The sequence below is a fragment of the Mustela lutreola genome, chromosome 18, assembly GCF_030435805.1.
Source record: "Mustela lutreola isolate mMusLut2 chromosome 18, mMusLut2.pri, whole genome shotgun sequence".
NCBI lineage: Eukaryota > Metazoa > Chordata > Mammalia > Carnivora > Mustelidae > Mustela > Mustela lutreola.
Genome location: NC_081307.1, coordinates 26,418,569 through 26,436,238, shown reverse-complemented (window position 1 = coordinate 26,436,238; position 17,670 = coordinate 26,418,569). Strand labels below are relative to the sequence as shown.

The following is a 17,670-nucleotide window of genomic DNA, read 5'->3' as shown; positions in this document are numbered from 1 at the left end:
TGCAATTGTCACTTAAAAACAATGTCTAATTTATTAAGAATTATTACTAGGAGCAGGCAGAGAAGGACAGAGGGTCTTTAGTTCCATAAATTTGTAAATAATAAGTTACTGATTACTTTTGGCTTATAACTGCCAGACTCTGAAATTTGCTGTTTTTTCTCAAACCATTCTTTCAGGCTCTTTGCATATACTATCTTACTCAATTTTCATTAACAAGTGCTCACTCAAGTTGAAGGAAGAAACTATAAAATATATAGATTTTAGTAAAATCAATAAAAATTTAGTAAATTTAAAGGACTTTGGCTTCTAGAATTCTATAGATCTTGGCTCCCCTGGGAATAATGCAGCTTCATTTATATTCTGAGATTTGCTGATCTAGCATGCTACAAAATACCAATAAATACTGGACTTGTATTTATGGGCGTATATCACAACTTTGATTTAATTCTCTTAAAAGGGGAAAAATGAGCTTTGTCACTATAGCACCTACCACCATAATAGCTAAATAAGTTAATGCATAACCAAGGAATGTACAGTGGAGAGAAACTAACTTGTGAAGTATTCAGAAGCTAGCAAGAATTAAGGACTAGTAATATCTGGATGTAAACTGTTGCATTATGGGATGATCAATAAGTATTTGGAAAAATCCATTCATTAGTTCAATCAACGTTATGGAAAATTTAGTATGCCCACAGAGTCATAAAGCATAAGAGATGGGTGTGTCAGATTATAGAGGGAATGTGTTTCATTTATCTAATGATACATAACATAAACACTCAAATTTGGGGACAATAGTCATTTATTTGTTTACTCTTCCATAATTTTGGCAGGACCTACCTGGGGAAAACTTATTTCTGCTCTGTGTGGCATCTTCTCCATGTGACTCAACTGGAATTAGATCTACTCCCCATATGGCTCACTCATTACTTACTGGACACCAAGTTGAGGCTGGTTGTCTCCTAGGTGATCAGTGGAGTTGTTGGCCAGACTTTTAGTTCTCCTCCATGTTGCCTTTGCAGACGGCTAGGTTGGGCTTTTAACCACACAGTAACTGAGTTCTGAAAGGAAAAGTGTTAAGTGCCCATGTACAAATGCTTATCAAGTCTTGGCTCACGTCATGCTTAATGATGTCCTATTGGCCAACTCTAGTCACATAGCCAAGCCCAACGTCAATGTGGGAAAAAAACATGCAGAAGTCTGAATACTGAAGAGGAGCCTGGTTCATTGGAGGCCAGAGAACCAGCTTACCATGGAAGAGTGGCTGGAGAGTTGTAATACAGAGATCATACCATGTTCGGCTTCAAGGAGCTCACAGAGAAGAAACTTTTGGAATACTATTAATGTTCTACCGCATGTTGCAATAGGTAGATGTGAGGGACCATGGTTTACTCAGGGCAATTGTCTGCTTATGGTATTATATTATAGATAAGTGAAAAATCAAAAAAGCACGACCATGAGCCCAGTGACCATCAGAGGGTTCCAACTAAGACTGAGACCCAAGGAGAAGACATTTTGCTTCATGATACAGACCTATTTTCTTGCCCTCATTTCTACAATCAAGTCAAGCTCCGGGCATGTTTCAACTGATCCAAGCTGTTTTATTTCTAAAGTTGTTTGAATAACGAAGTAACTTTGGTATAGCCTTTGGCAAATCCCTCATCGTGCTATTTCCTCATTTCTCAAACAAGGGAGTTAAATTAGGTGGTCTCTACAGTCTCTTCTGAGTGTTCTATTTTGCTATATAACAATATGGTTGGTAACATTATATCCTATTATATCAATAACGGGAAATGTGTCCTTTCCCTGACAAGCACATTCCTTTAACTAGTCAGGAAAGCTTGTTGAGAACCAGCTGGTGAAAATGGACTTCTTTGTGTTCGTGTTTGCTCCCTAACAGGCTCTGATTATGGAAACGAGTAGCACGAGTTAGGACTGGCTTTTGGCTTTGCACCTTTGAGCAGTTCCTCTGCTGTGAACTAGGTGTCTCCTTGGATAAAAAGGCTAATGTTCACATTACTTATCTTCCTGGGTTGCTAAGAAGATAAGGGAAGTGAAAGTATTCAGCTTTGATTAGGGATTGAGGTTTTTTCTCACTCCAACCACGCACTACTAGGTTCCGACAGTTCTGCATCAGTCTTCTGAAAAAAACAGAGGAAATCACTCACAGATACCGGCTTAACCTCTAGAGTACTAGCCCTGCCCACACCAACAGAGCTCCCACTTTTTTTAACTTCTCTGTTGCTAAATCTGTGACCCTTTTAGTAAAACCCAAGGGACTGTACCCAAAGCAGAAAAGCAAGACATTTTTTGAGAAGCAGTTTAGTATTTCTCTTGCTGATATGTGATATGTGCTTTTTTTCCCTTTGTGCCCTTGTTAGAATCCAAGAACTGTAAGAAGCTTGCCTCCCCCCCCCCTTTTTAGTTTCACTTTCGAGATTGCAGCAAATATGCTGCCCGTCCCTGGAGGAAACGACTGGATTTGGACTAATGAAAAAAGGAACGGCCAGCTGTTATCAGAGTAAATGAAGGTAGATCTTTAAAATCTTACTGGGATCCGGTCTGTCCTGTTGGCTAGAGCTGGGACTGCACGTCGGTTTCAGCATTCTTTGGTCTTTCTTTGATCTGGTGCTTGAAATCGAGTCAGAATCAACAGGAGAAGAGAAGGAAAGCGAGATGACAGAGGTGTGGGGAGAAGTGTATCGTAACTTAGAGTACATATAAAAGCAGGAATTTATAATTAACATAATCCAATACTTTTGTACAATAATGAGGTTTTTTTTTTTCCTTTGTGGATTTCCGGACGTGGAAAAGCACGTTAGGAAATTTATGGAGATCATTTTGCAATAGCCTTTTAAAAAAATAAAAAATCATATCTTTGGGGGGACCTGGCTGGCTCAGTTGGTTAGGCATCTACCTTTGGCTCAGGTCATGATCCCAGATCAGGTTCTGGGATCAAGCCCGGTTTGGGATTCCTTGCTCAGTGGAGAGTCTGCTTTTCCCTCTGTCTGCCTGTCTCCCCTCCCCAACCCCCCGCTGAGGTGCCCTTTCTCTCTCAAATTAATTAATTAATTAATTAATTAAATCGTATCTTTGTCTTAAAGTTACAGAGCCCTGTGAGCTTGAAAGAATTTCTCTCCTTTTCTCAGATTTGTTGGCCAGAAAGGAGACAGGAGCTGGCATTTTGTGATATTGTGCTTGAAAAGGAGAAAACACTTCAGGTGCTCCTGGGAGTACAAAAGTGGTTTTCTTTGGCCTCATAAAGGAAAGTAGAGGAAAGTGACAAGTGGATAGGCGTTGAGATGTATAGGAAGATCAGAAGGATCATTCCCCACAGCACTGGTAAATGCAGGTGAGTCGGAGGAAATCCGAGTCAGCCTGGAGCAGGAGGAGCTCACGAAGTTACCTTGCAGTTTCACAATAGGATTGTGTGTTGGTGTGTGTCTGCAGTTAGGTGTTATCTGTATACACTCACGGGGAGAAAATATTATGAAGTGTACGAACCAAAACAGAGAATCCAAACTAAGCAGGGATTAGCTCTAACTCCCAACCAGTCTGGTTCCAGACCAAATGTCTTCATCATGATGCAATATTATCTCTCACTTAGACAGACACATGTAATTCTATGCACCCTGAAAGGCCTTTCTAAAATTGCAAGACCCACTGAGTGTCTATTTTCCATCTTTTTAGCTTTCTTTGCTTCTGTCTCATACAATAGCAATTTTTTCCTGTCTGCTTCATCCTCTAACTGTATTCTCATTTATTTCCCTGAAGCAAATTCCAGAATAATTTTTGCATACAGTTTGCATAGTTATAAACTTACTGAATCTTTGCATATTTCAAAATGCTTTGCCCCTTATCTTGAGTTGTTCAGGCAGAAATGAAATTTTAGGTTCAAAATTGTTTCCCCTGATCATTTTGAAAGCTCATCACGATTGTTTTCTAGTGGCTGATGTTGCTAATGAAAAGTACTTCTTCATTTGGAAGTAATTGATCATATGTTCCCCTTTGAAGGTTTTAAGATTTTTTTTTCTTTCGAATGGTCACAATTCTGAAGTTTCGTAAGATTCACTCTGTGGATTTTCCTTTTTCACTCTTCCTACGTACCATTTGGTGATGTACTTTTCCATGTGATGAATGTATTTTCAGATCTGGGAATGTCTTTCAGTCCTTCAGAGATATTCTTTGTAAATAGATTAGTCCTTTTCAGTAATTTTGATCTCTATTTCCATTCTAAAACAGAGAAATGTCACCCAGACAAGGAGGAGACTATATTGCAGCACTGTTTGTGTGAGTTGTAAATAGAAGTAGAAGCACTTATAGTACAAGGAAGAGAGGTTTGGGAGGATTTCAGAGAGATCAGATTTGGGAAGTTAGTCCCTGATTTCCAGAATGTATTCATTTTCAGCTCTAAAGTTTTCATGTACCTGAGTAGTTTGGTGAGGGGCCTCCTAGTTGGGCTGTGATCTTTGTCATAGCCTATAAATATAAAAATTGGGTATGGCTTTCACAATACTTAATGCCAGTATTATAAAGGCCATAAAATAATTAATAGAAACAGACTTTTCTTCTATCTCTGAGAACTAGATTAGAATAGAAGTAAAGTAAAACCACTATTGGGCACCTAGGTGGCTCAGTGGTTTAAGCCTCTGCCTTCCGCTCAGGTCATGATCCCAGGGTCCTGGGATCAAGTCCCGCATCGGACTCTCTGCTCAGCGGGGAGCCTGCTTCCCCTTCTCTCTCTGCCTGCCTCTCTCCCTACTTGTGATCTCTCTCTGTGTGTCAAATAAATAAATAAAATCTAAAAAAAAAAAGTAAAATCACTATGTTTTAAAAGCCAATTAGAACAATTATAAATACTTGCACTAGTTCTATTTTCTTACAATTAATCCTCTAAAATGATTTTATTATTTAAAACTTTTCTGGAATTCTTCTTGTGACATGACTTTTAGATCTACGGAAAACTAACTTATTTAATTATCATTTTTATTGATCCGGCTCCATACATTGAAGATGTATTTGATATTTTTAAATATCTGAAAGTGAAACTAGGTAATTGATCGTACCAGAGACTATCACATTAGACATATATCCCACCAAAATAAAGTTGGGACCATTGACGGAGGTAAGAGAGGTTTTCTCGAGCTGATTAACTGCCCAGGGAAAGCTATTCAGTCAACATGTATTTATCCAACATTCGATATGGTCTAGTCACTTTTCTAGATGCAGGTAAAGCAGTACAGAGTAAAGACAATGTGTCCTCTACTATTGTAACTGTATACTCCAGTTAGGAGGAATAATTAATTAAATAATAAGTAAAACTATTTCAAATAATTCCCATCAACTGTGGCACGGAAAAAAAAAAAAACCTAGGAAACGAATAACAAATGGAAGGATTTACACTTCGGAATTCAAGGTTTACTGTAGGCCATGGTAATCAAAACAACAGGGTATTGGCATAGAACTGACAGGGCACCTGGGTGGCTCAGTGAGTTAAGCCTCTGCCTTCGGCTCAGGTCATGATCCCAGGGTCCTGGGATTGAGCCCCGCTTCGGGGTCTCTGCTCATCAAGTAACCTGCTTCCCTTTCCCTCTGTCTCTGCCTGCCTCTCTGCCTATTTGTGATCTCTGTCAAAAAACAAAACAAAACAAAATAAAACAAAAACACTTAATTTAAAAAAAGTATTCCAAGCCTCAAATAGCCTACACATCAAAATCATATGACAAAAGAACAAAAACAGGTATTTCAGAAGCTAAAAGATAAAGCCTCGGGGCACCTGAGTGGCTCAGTGAGTTAAACCTCTACCTTCGGCTCAGGTCATCGTCTCAGGGTCCTGGGATCAAGCCCTTAGTTGGGCTCTCTGCTCAGCAGGGAGCCTACTTCCCCCTCTCTCTCTGCCTATCTCTCTGCCTACTTGTGATGTCTCTCTCTCTCTCTGTCAAATAAATAAATTTAAAAATCTAAAAAAAAAAAAAAAAAGATAGATAGATAGATAGATAAAACCTCCTGTAAATATTTTGGGGAAAGAGGAAGAAGAGCTACTCAAGCAGATACTTTGGTCAAAAAAAAATATTTCAAGAAAGAAGGTACTGAAATCCACCATAGTGACGTTAACCCAGGAACATGGTGGAATGGATTCCAAGATGATAACCCAAGAGAAGGTGTCAGAGATATCCCTCCAAACCGGCCATTTACCCAAGAGTATGATTAAGAAGCTAATTGATCTTGGTGTTATAGAAATGAAATCATGTATCCTGTTTCTTTCAACAAGACACTGTATTGAGTTGCAACGATGTGGATGGAACTAGAGGGTATTATGCTTAGTGAAATATGTCGATCAGAGAAAGACGATTATCATATGATCTCACTCGTATGTGGAATTTAAAACAAAACAGAATTTCACAGGAGAAAAGAGGAAAAAATAAAACAAGACAAAATCAGAGAAGGAGACAAATGTAGGAGACTCTTAATCACAGAAAACAAACAGGGTTGCTGGAGGGGATGGGGATGGTGAATGGAGTAATTGGCTGATGGACATTAAGGAGGGCACGTGATGTAATGAGTACTGGGTGTTATGTAAGACTGATGCATCACTGACCTCTACCTCTGAAACCAATAACACATTATATATTAATTAACTGAATTTAAATTTTAAAAAAAATTTTAAAGATGCTGCATTGAAACTGGGGTAAAGGTGAAAAGTGAAGAGGGAGTTTGTATGCTCCATTTTTGTACTTCTGTGCTATTTGAATTATTTCCATTTGAAATATTGATTATAGAATAGATGCTTGTATTCTGTAGAAGTTGTGAGTAAAAAGATCATATATAGTCACTTTTGGTTATCTGTTTTTCAAAGAATATACCAATACCTATGAAAGCCTATGTTACTAATGTTGTCTCTTACTTGTTTACGTTTCTTTTAGAGGGGAGAAACATGAACCAGAGTTCACCTTTTCATATCTACTTCTTTTGGGGACTGCTGTCCCTGTGGGTTCTCTGTACATCCTCTACCCATAAATGTGTCGTTAGACACGAAGTGGCTGACTGCAGTCATCTGAAGTTGACTCAAGTGCCTGATGACCTCCCGGCAAACATAACAGTGTTGAATCTCACTCATAATCAGCTCCGAAGATTACCAGCTGCCAACTTTACAAGATATAGCCAACTTACTATCTTGGATGGAGGCTACAACTCTATCTCAAAACTGGAGTCAGAATTGTGCCAAAAACTCCCCCTGCTGGAAAGTTTGAACCTCCAACACAATGAGCTATCTCACCTTTCCGACCAAACTTTTGTCTTCTGTATGAACTTGACAGAACTCCACCTAATGTCCAATTCCATCAAGAATATTCAAAACAATCCCTTTCAAAGCCTGAAGGTAAGATGGAAAGGTTCATCTCCCTATAAGAAATTTAAAATATGTTATCTCAATATCAAGGTGAAGAGTAAGAAAACCAATCTCACTCAAGTGGAAAGAGGGGGACCTCCCATGCAAGTATGGCCATTTATGTTTGAAAATGTTTTCAAAAGGGAAAATAGCATCTTAAATCAATTTCAGCCTTAATTTTAAGGAACTTTGCCTCTCTTGCTCCCTCCCATTAAAAATTCAACTTAGGTACAAGAGGTAGAGATGAAAAAAGAATCTGATCTGTCATAACCAGAGAAGAATCAGAATATACCACAAGGAAAAGAGCAAATAAATTACCTGCAGTAAAAAAAAAAAAAAAAAAAAAAAAAAAACATATCCAAATTCTGACTTAAATGAAGTTAACAAATTGATAGATAAAGCAAATTGTTCAGTAAAAAATTATGTACTCTTGATTTACGAAATCTCTTTACAATAATGCTTTACCAATGGCCACCATCTTTTTTTTTTTCCCCAGTACTTTACTTGACTTTTGCATCTGGGAAAATGTAAGTTATTGTCTCTCAATCTGAGAGAATTATTAAGCACTTTTCTTAAACCAAAGCCATTTTTAAAACCCGGTCTCGTTCATTTTATGGACCTGGAAAAAATTTGGCATTCTTTGACCTCATGTCCCAAAATTAGTGTACAAACTTAAATATGCTTAGAAACATTTATAAAATGACTTGCTTGCCAGTGATTTGAAAATTCTTTCTTGTGCCTCCCTAGATGCTGAAGTGGATGATTTGTCATGTACACCAAGTCCTCAAAATCTGGTTAGAGTAATCTTTGGCAAAATGTTCTTTTATTTTTAAAACATAAATAAAATTCTTACTCTGTTTATTATGTGTTACATAAGATTCTGCCCTAATATATCTCGGCTTTACATTACCTTCACCTGAGTAGAACTTTATGTGTTAAAATGTAGCATAAGGGTGGTAAAATGTCCCACAGCACCCACTAAACAAACTAAAATGAATATTCTGTACTAGTCATGATGCAAAACTTACATAACTACCAATCTTTCTCAACATAAAAATCTTTTTAGGATTTCATGGACATCAAAGTTCTACTCATACTTCTTTAAGAAGAAAATTTTTTCTTCTTTTTTTTCTGTTTAGTTTCAAGGCTGATGCATGACACCCTGTGCTTGGTAAGCCACAAGAATATTCCTTACATCGTAAAGAAATTATTATTATGAATACTCCTTATATCATGAATAAATGAGCTTAAGTCCTTTTATTTTGTTAAGAGAAATAAAACTATTCTTCTTGAAATGATTCTTGCAGTAAGAAACAAAGCCTTTGCAACAATGGTATTTTCAATCACAACAGAGATTTTTTTTCTTTCTTTCTTTTTTTTTTTTTTTTTTTTTTGGTTATGTTAGTCCCCATACAGTACATCATTAGTTTTTGATGTAGTGTTCAATGATTCATTATTTGTGTATAACATCCAGTGCTCATTAGAGCATGTGCCCTCCTTAATACCCATCACCAGGCGACCCCCTCTCCCTATCTCGTTCCCCTCTGAAACCCTCACTTTGTTTCCCAGAGTCTGTAGTCTTTCACGGTTCACCTCTCCCTTTGATTTCTCCCCCTTCAGTTTTCCCTTCCTTCCCCTAATGTCCTCTGTGCTATTCCTTATGGTCCACATATGAGCAAAACCATGTGACAATTGTCTTTCTCTGCTTTACCCAGCCATCAGAAAGGATGAATACCCACCACTCGCATCAACATGGAAGGAACAAAGATTTTTTATTACTCTTACTGTCAGTTTTCTATAGAATAATAGGTGATATTTTGCTGTTACTTCTAAGTTATTTCTAAGATTCAGGTACATTTAAAGGAGCTATTTTTGGAGGCCAGACTCTAACTTATATTCATCTTTTTTCTTTCTCAGAATTTAATCAAATTAGATCTATCTCATAATGGTTTGTCGTCTACTAAATTAGGAAGTCAGCTCCAACTGGAAAATCTCCAAGAGCTTCTGTTATCAAATAATAAAATTAAAGTACTGAGACCTGAAGAACTTGATTTCCTTGGTAATTCTTCTTTAAAGAAATTAGAGTTGTCATCAAATCCAATTAAAGAGGTAAGAAGTAAGGTAAAATTATTTTGTGTTCTACCTTTAAGTGTGGACAGTCCCTAACTGTGTCACGTGGATACGAATTTAAAGATTCCCTAGAGAAAGGGGTGATCATGTTTGCCATGTCTCCCAGAAATCCTTCATACTTCCTGCTTGGAGCCATTGATGTCATTGTCACAAAAAGAGAGACTCTGATAGCAGTTAGGGGCTGGGGCTCTGCTGTCTGACAGAAATGGGTTACAGCCCCTGTTCCAATTATACACCAGTACTTGGATCTTGGAGAACCTACTAAACCTCTCCTCATTTGTAAAGTGGAAACGGTACTATTTATCCCACAAAATCTCTGAAAGAATTAAAATAGCATGATGGTTAAGAGCACAGTCTTTAGAGTTGGGTTAGCTAGCTCCGCTTCTGTCCTAATAATTGTGTAATCAGACAAATTATTCAAGTTCTTTATGCTCCACTTCCCCAGCTGTAGAACTGGTATAATAACACTACGTCATAGGCTGTATGGTAACGAATTTAGCAGTACCTGGCATGTAAGTGCTCCATAAATGATAACTAGCATTAGATTATTATAAAAATCCTCTTATAATGGAATATAACTAACTGACCTTCTCTTTGATCCATGATATTCAATTCATTAACTACTTTCATATACAGATATATCTGTATTTTATTCCTTTAGAGGCTGAGAATAAGAATATTGGAAGCCATAAACTAAGTCAGATTTTTAAAAGCTGTATTAATTTTCAGAATAAAAATGGGCTGTGTATTGGTTCTGAGATAATAAAATATAAACAAACAACAAATGAACATTTTGTGCAATACTCATACTAAGTTTTGAACAGCATTTTTTAAAATTTAGAACATTTATTGTAGAAGTTTTATAAAATATGTAAATAATGGGGGGGATAAAAATCATCTAAAAGTCCACAGTCCAGAGACAGCCAATGTTAGCATTTGGGTATTTTTTTTTTTAAGATTTTATTTATTTATTTGACAGAGAGATCACAAGTAGGCAGAGAGGCAGGCAGAGAAAGGAGGGAAGCAGGCTCACTGCTTAGCAGAGAACCCGATGCGGGGCTCGATCCCAGAACCCTGAGATCATGACCTGAGCCAAAAGCAGAGGCTTAACCTCCTGAGTCACCCAGGTACCCCAGCATTTGGGTATTTTTATCTCCAGCTTTTCTCCAAGTAATAATAAGAAAAACAACAGCAAGTGGATTTCAGAGTACAAATTCAAAATACACTGTGTATCTATATATATATATTTATATAATCCTAAACTAACTTATTCTTTTTGTGTGCATAGAACTTTTTATTTTCATTGAAATAATCTTTTTATATACCGATACTAGTGCAAAAATAAAGGCAAATAACATTCATGGTGTGACATCACACCAAATTGATTTTTATTATGTAGAATAGTGATTCTTAATCTGTGTGTCTACCTTATTTGTGCCAGGCCTTTCTTGCTTAAACCACTGCACTACTGGTTCTTTTCCAAAATCTAATAATTTATTTTTTTATTTTTATTTTTTCTTAACTAACTCATTGAGATGAGGAAGTGTTGAGGAACTTGCCCAAGGCCTCACTAGTGATCATCTGGTGACGGAACTGGGTTTCTGGCAGTGTTAGATCAGAGCCCACGCTCTTGACAACTTTTCCGTTCTGTATGGCCTCCCTGTGCAACAGTGTATCCTGCTGTTTAACAGTAATATTGTATCATGAACATTCTCTATATCATTAAGGATGATTCAAAAACTCAATGTTGATTGCTTTAAAATAGTGCTATCATGTAAGTTCATCCTAATTAATACAATAACTTCCTGCTTCGTTGTCCAATTCCCTTTTCTTATGGTACAGTACCCTTTCTTCCCCATTTTTGCCTTTTCTTCCATTAGCCCAACATCTCACAAATGACATGGTAGGCGTTAGAGTCTCTTTGCTCTCCTGGTGTCGAACCACCACCCAGCACTGGCTACTCCCCTCTCTGGATTCCTTCTCTCCTGCCTTCTGTTCTCTCTTCTGGTGCTGAGTCCCACAGCAGCCAAGGCTTCTGGTGAGGGAGTGGGGACAGGGCAGGGGGGAGCTGGAGGCACTATCATGAAGTCAAGTCAGGAGGAAAAACCATAGGGGAAAGACAAAAAGCAAGGCTGGAACCCAGAGTCGCAGAAGGGTATGTATGTGCGTCACTGTTTCATAATACAATCTACCTGTTCTTATCATGTGTTCATGAGAACAGGACCGAAACAGGACCTGCCCCGGCAGTGACTTTACAAATAGCTTATTACTCACATTGACACTCAGTGAGATCAAGTGAAAGCACTAGGAACCTCACCTAGACTGGGAGGTCAGGGGAGGCCCCCTAAAGAAAAGGCCCTTACGCGATGGATGGAAGGTAAGCTGTGGCCCACAAAGGCAAGGGCTGGACAGGAGGCGGGTGTTGCAGGCAGAGAGTAAGGAGCTGAGCGGTGGAGGGCTAGGGAAGAATGCAGAGAAGACGGTGAAGGGGAAAGGGACTAAGTAAAGAACTGTTGAAGTTTTTCCAGAGTCATGCAGATGCCCCTGAGTTTTGGTGATTAACCTCCTTTCCTCTCCCCGCCCCACTTTAGATCTCTCCAGGGTGTTTTCATGCAATTGGAAAATTATTTGGCCTCTCTCTGAACAATGCTCAGCTGACCCCCAGCCTCACAGAGAAGCTTTGTTTGGAACTGTCAAACACAAGCATTCAGAATCTATTCCTGAGTAACTCCCAACTGTACAGAACCAGCAATATGACTTTCTTTGGACTAAAGCACACAAATCTCACCTTGCTTGATCTTTCCCACAACAACTTAAAAGTGATTGAGAACGATTCCCTGGCTTGGCTTCCCCATCTAGAACATTTCTTCCTGGAGTATAATAATATAGAGCATTTGTTTTCTCGTTCCTTTTATGGGCTTCTCAACGTGAGATACCTGGATTTGCGACACTCTTTTGCTAAACAAAGCATTTCCCTTGCGTCAGAGCCCAAGATTGATGATTTTTCCTTTCAGTGGCTAGAACGTTTGGAGTATCTTAACATGGGGGACAACAACCTTCCAGGCATCAAAAGCAATATGTTCACGGGATTGATCAGGCTAAAGCACTTAAGTCTCTCCAACTCCTTTGCAAGTTTGAGAACTTTAACCAATGAAACATTTTTGTCCCTCGCTCAGTCTCCTTTAGTCACACTCAATCTAACCAAAAACAAAATCTCAAAAATAGAGAGTGGTGCTTTTTCTTGGTTGGGCCACCTACAGGTGCTCGACCTTGGCCTTAATGAAATCGGACAAGAGCTCACGGGCCAAGAATGGAGAGGTCTAGAAAATATCGTTGAAATCTACCTTTCCTACAACAAATGCCTGCAACTGACGAGCAACTCTTTTGCCTTGGTTCCAAGCCTCCGACGACTGATGCTCCGAAGAGTGGCCCTTAGAAATGCGGACAGCTTCCCTTCACCTTTTCATCCTCTTCGGAATTTGACTATCCTGGATCTAAGCAACAACAATATAGCCAACATAAATGCTGAACTGTTGGAGGGTCTTGAGAAACTAGAAGTTCTGGATTTGCAGCATAACAACTTAGCAAGGCTATGGAAACATGCAAACCCCGGTGGTCCTGTTCATTTTCTAAAGGGTCTTTCTCACCTCCACATTCTTAACTTAGAGTCTAATGGCTTTGATGAGATCCCAGCAGAGGCATTCAAGGACTTGCTTGAATTAAAGAGCCTTGATTTAGGATTAAATAATTTAAACATATTTCCACCATCTGTCTTTGATGATCAGGCATCTCTAAAGTCATTGAACCTTCAGAAGAATCTCATAACATCGGTTGAGAAGAACGTCTTTGGGCCAGTCTTCAGGAACCTAAGTAATTTAGATATGAGCTTTAATCCATTTGATTGTACATGTGAAAGTATCGCCTGGTTCGTTAATTGGATTAACAAGACCCATACCAACATCTCTGAGCTACCAAGCCATTACCTCTGCAATACTCCTCCTCAGTATCATGGTTTCCGCGTGATGCTTTTTGATGTATCACCCTGCAAAGACAGTGCCCCCTTTGAACTCTTTTTCATAATAAATACCAGTTTCTCATTGATTTTTATCTTCCTTGTACTGCTCATCCATTTTGAAGGCTGGAGGATATCTTTTTATTGGAATGTTTTAGTGCATCGAATTCTTGGTTTCAAAGAAATAGACAGACAGCCAGAGCAGTTTGAATATGCAGCTTATATAATTCATGCCTATAAAGATCGGGATTGGGTCTGGGAACACTTCTCTCCGATGGAAGAAAAAGATCGAACTCTCAAATTTTGTCTCGAAGAGAGGGACTTTGAGGCAGGTGTCCTTGAACTTGAATCAATTGTTAATAGCATCAAAAGAAGCAGAAAAACTATTTTCGTTATAACACAGAATCTATTAAAAGATCCATTATGCAAAAGGTAGGTGAACATTGTGAACTTTTAAGTGTGTACTTATTTTTTTGATAGAGCTTTTAAATATTATTAAATATACTTACATTATGACTCACAACTCAAAGAATTTTAAAAATAAATTTCTTTTAAAAATAAGCTGATTATTAGGGACAGATGAAAACAAATTTAAGGAGGATATGCACGCTTTGGGCTGTTAAAGTCTGTATACTGATATATAACATTTTTTAATAATTTTTTTCCTAGATTCAAGGTGCACCAGGCAGTTCAACAAGCTATTGAACAAAATCTGGATTCCATTATATTGATCTTTCTTGAGGAAATTCCAGATCATAAACTGAACCACGCACTCTGTTTACGAAGAGGGATGTTTAAATCGCACTGCATCTTGAACTGGCCGGTTCAGAAAGAACGGATAAATGCCTTTCATCATAAATTGCAAGTAGCACTTGGATCTAGAAATTCAATACATTAAATTTATTTCAAGACTAAGGTAACAGAGGAGTAACTTTCCTAACTTAAAAAGTTTTGCGGTCGATTTAGGCTTTATTTGAAAATAATGTTGACCTGTTTATTCATATTTAGAGAGTATTGTCCCACGATTCTGTCTCTTCTCTCTCTCTATTGCTGGTCTTTCATCATCAGCTGAATTAATTGGACCCAAAATAAACATATAAGAATATCTTCTACAAACGAATGCACAGTTGGTTACTGAGGTCTAAGACAACTTAAGGAAGTTTTAAAACATTCCTCATTTAAAGAAAATATAGAATTATGAGAAGGTTTCTGACCATTACATTTGGATTTTTTTTGGATGAACTCATAGTAGAATAAGAGATAATGGTTTTAGTGGATACAATATAATTTCAACTATAAAAGAGTACATTTAAAATACATACCCCAATTTTTAAAAGCTTAGGTATAGTATTTTTTCAATTGGAAGGCTTTTATTTTAGTGGTGCCTGTCTCACTGTCAATTTTGTTAAGTGTTAAATCCCATTTTAATATACAGATTCATGGTCAGAAAACATTTGCGGTTCATTTTGATCACTTAGTAAAATAAATATTTTAATAAATACTTACTTATATTTTCCTGATATTTGGGTTTCTGCCATAGGTGTTAGAGAAACAATTCTCTGATTTAGAAGTATTACCAAAAAAAAAAAAAAAAAAAAAAAAGGATTACAGAAAGGCTTGCTTCCTGAACATTAATTAGTAGATTGGCTTTGTGGAAATAAAATACTCTTTTCTCTTAGTCACAGGCTCAGGAGATGGCCCTGGTCAAATCATTTGGTCCCACTGAGATTCTTTGACTCCTGATCTTGAAAATTATGATGATAAACAAAATCTTAAATAATCCCATATAATTAATGATGACCATGGTATAGTACATTCACATGAAATATATTATCATGTAAAATATGCTGTGTACATGTTAGTCCTTCTCTAGAAAGACTATTATTTTAAATTTCATTTTTGTCTTACAATGAAAAGAATCTAATTATGGATATAGACAAGCAGAGCTTTTTAAAACTTTTATAGTTCTGGTATTTAAATATAAGAGAGGGTTGAAATGATAAAGCTGAGTTAATTTCTATATTAGAAGCACCTCTTTGTTAAATTTAGAGAATATTTGAGGTGTCACATTTTGGAACTTTGAATGAAATTGTTCAGTATTCTCAGGGCTAAGCTCACAGAACCTTGCAAGAAGTAATATTCACTACATTGTTGGTTCCGAAAGAATCTATATCTCTCAACAATGTGAATGTGCGGAGGACTCATTTTCACTTTCCCATTATACATCAGCCTTGCCCACAAGACACTTGTTTTATAGCTATTTTGTGTTAAAATGTGTTTATTGCCCATGAAATAATCTTGTTCTATTTTGGAATGATAAACTATAAACAAACAAGCACTTAAATTAAATTAAATTAAATTAAATTAAATTTTTATGATGCCAAAATAAGATTCACAATGACTGTCTTTCTTGATGTGCTTTGGATGTTATCTATGTATCAATGGTCTCAATTTCATTAAAATATTTCTAAGTGAATTTTTATTATGAATTAATGTTTCATCAGTTTGTGAAAAGGCTTTCATTCTCTTACTTATTTGCCTATAAGATGGTTGATCAAATGGCCACAATTTAAATTGAATTTTCTTGAAGTTGTTGACTAGATGAGGAGATGCACCAGAGATGGCCCATTTCACTGAATATAAATCAAGCTAATAAAAGGTGTGAGCCTTGACTTGTGTTTGACCTACACAGGAAGAAACATCCTGAACTTCTGTAAGCTGTCCTTTATAATTGTTCTCAGGGGGAGTTCTCCTCCCTGGGGTTCCAAACGAGGGAAGTGCAAAAAAGGATGTTTGTCTGACCTATTTAATTTCCAAGAGCAAAGTGACTTGTTTGACTGCTCTCAAGGTGCCATCATATTATCTGTTCACTCCATCTTCTTCCTGCTTTTCACTTTCAAAACAAATTCCAGCTGAATCAACACTGAGTTAAAGATAAATTTAGGATTTAGATTTTACCTAAAAATGACACCTTGTTTGATTGTAATGAGAAGTAAATGCTATCAATTTGTTAGTGAGGATGGGGGGTTTGTTTTATTAACAAGTTTTATTGTTTTATTTAACTTGTTTTATTTAACAAGTTCTAATTATTCAAATGTCTACTTTGGGTTATTTGCAAAGGGAACTCAATAGTGAGTGATGGTGGTCATTGGAAAATGTAAAGAATGTTCCGTAGGAAGAACTTAAAAAATATTTCTTGCAATCTATAGAGGCAGAAAGCAGACTATTGGTTGTCTGGACCTAGGGATGGGAATAGAGAGTAAATACAGGTGGTACAAGAGATTTTGGGGGTGATGAAAATGTTCTAAAATTGGAATGTGGTAATGATTGTATAACCCTGTAAGTTTTTACTAAGAATTATTGAATCATATTCTCAAAACAGGTGAATTTTGTGGCATATGAATTATATATTAATACAGCTATTAGAAAAATAGTATTCATGGGGCAGCTACATGGGCTCGCCACATTCAAAGCATGATGGGACCCGATAGGATATGAGCCAAGTTGTAGAAAGCAAGGCAAGAGTTAGGGTAGGAAGAGACTATCAAAGATGGACCTGAACAAAAGGCTCCATGGAAGAGGATCAGACCCTTCAAAGTGGGTAGGATTTTGTTGAGTGAGGAGGCAGGTGGCAGAATGAACAGTGAGATGGAAGGGAGGGAGGCATAACCTTGGTGTTGGATGGTCACAGGGATGCCACAGAGGAGGCAACCATGTTGCAGAGAGCGTTGCAAAGGAATTTAGATTTAAGGAGTCAGGTGTTTTGAAATTGTAACTTTATGGGTTTCAGTTGGCAAAACCAGAAATTATAATACTTTTCCTTCCCGTGACTATGACTTAGATTTATGCAACAACTAGTTGAATAGAGGATGTAACTTCTAACTGGACAGTCCAACCAGCCAGGTGTACTCCCACATCAACAAAGGACACTTAAAGAACTTATTTTTTTCCTACAAATGTGGAGATCCATATTAAGGTAACCCCCCCCCCAAAAAAAAGGCCAACCAATGGGTCAGTAGTTGCTAATTATGCTAGGTGATATATTAGCCATTTTTAGTTCTTGCAAGTCCTCAGCCTTGCTCCATCTGCCTGTGCAAGGGAGACACTGGTGCTGTCATGTGACTTTCCCCCCACCTGCTCAACA

At 37.5% G+C, this 17,670-nt stretch overlaps 1 protein-coding gene across 1 annotated transcript in view; it reads left to right on the top strand.

Moving 5' to 3' along the window:
* TLR3 (toll like receptor 3) overlaps positions 1-16,015 on the top strand; it is a 29,395-nt gene extending 13,380 nt beyond the window's left edge. Inside the window, exons 5-9 of the mRNA XM_059156075.1 lie at positions 2,379-2,528; positions 6,921-7,375; positions 9,302-9,493; positions 12,106-13,958; positions 14,196-16,015. Of these exons, the coding sequence (XP_059012058.1) occupies positions 6,932-7,375; positions 9,302-9,493; positions 12,106-13,958; positions 14,196-14,424 (2,718 nt within the window). The 5' untranslated portion in view covers positions 2,379-2,528; positions 6,921-6,931 and the 3' untranslated portion in view covers positions 14,425-16,015. The remainder of the gene's footprint in view (positions 1-2,378; positions 2,529-6,920; positions 7,376-9,301; positions 9,494-12,105; positions 13,959-14,195) is intronic.
* The last annotated feature ends 1,655 nt before the right edge of the window (positions 16,016-17,670 follow it).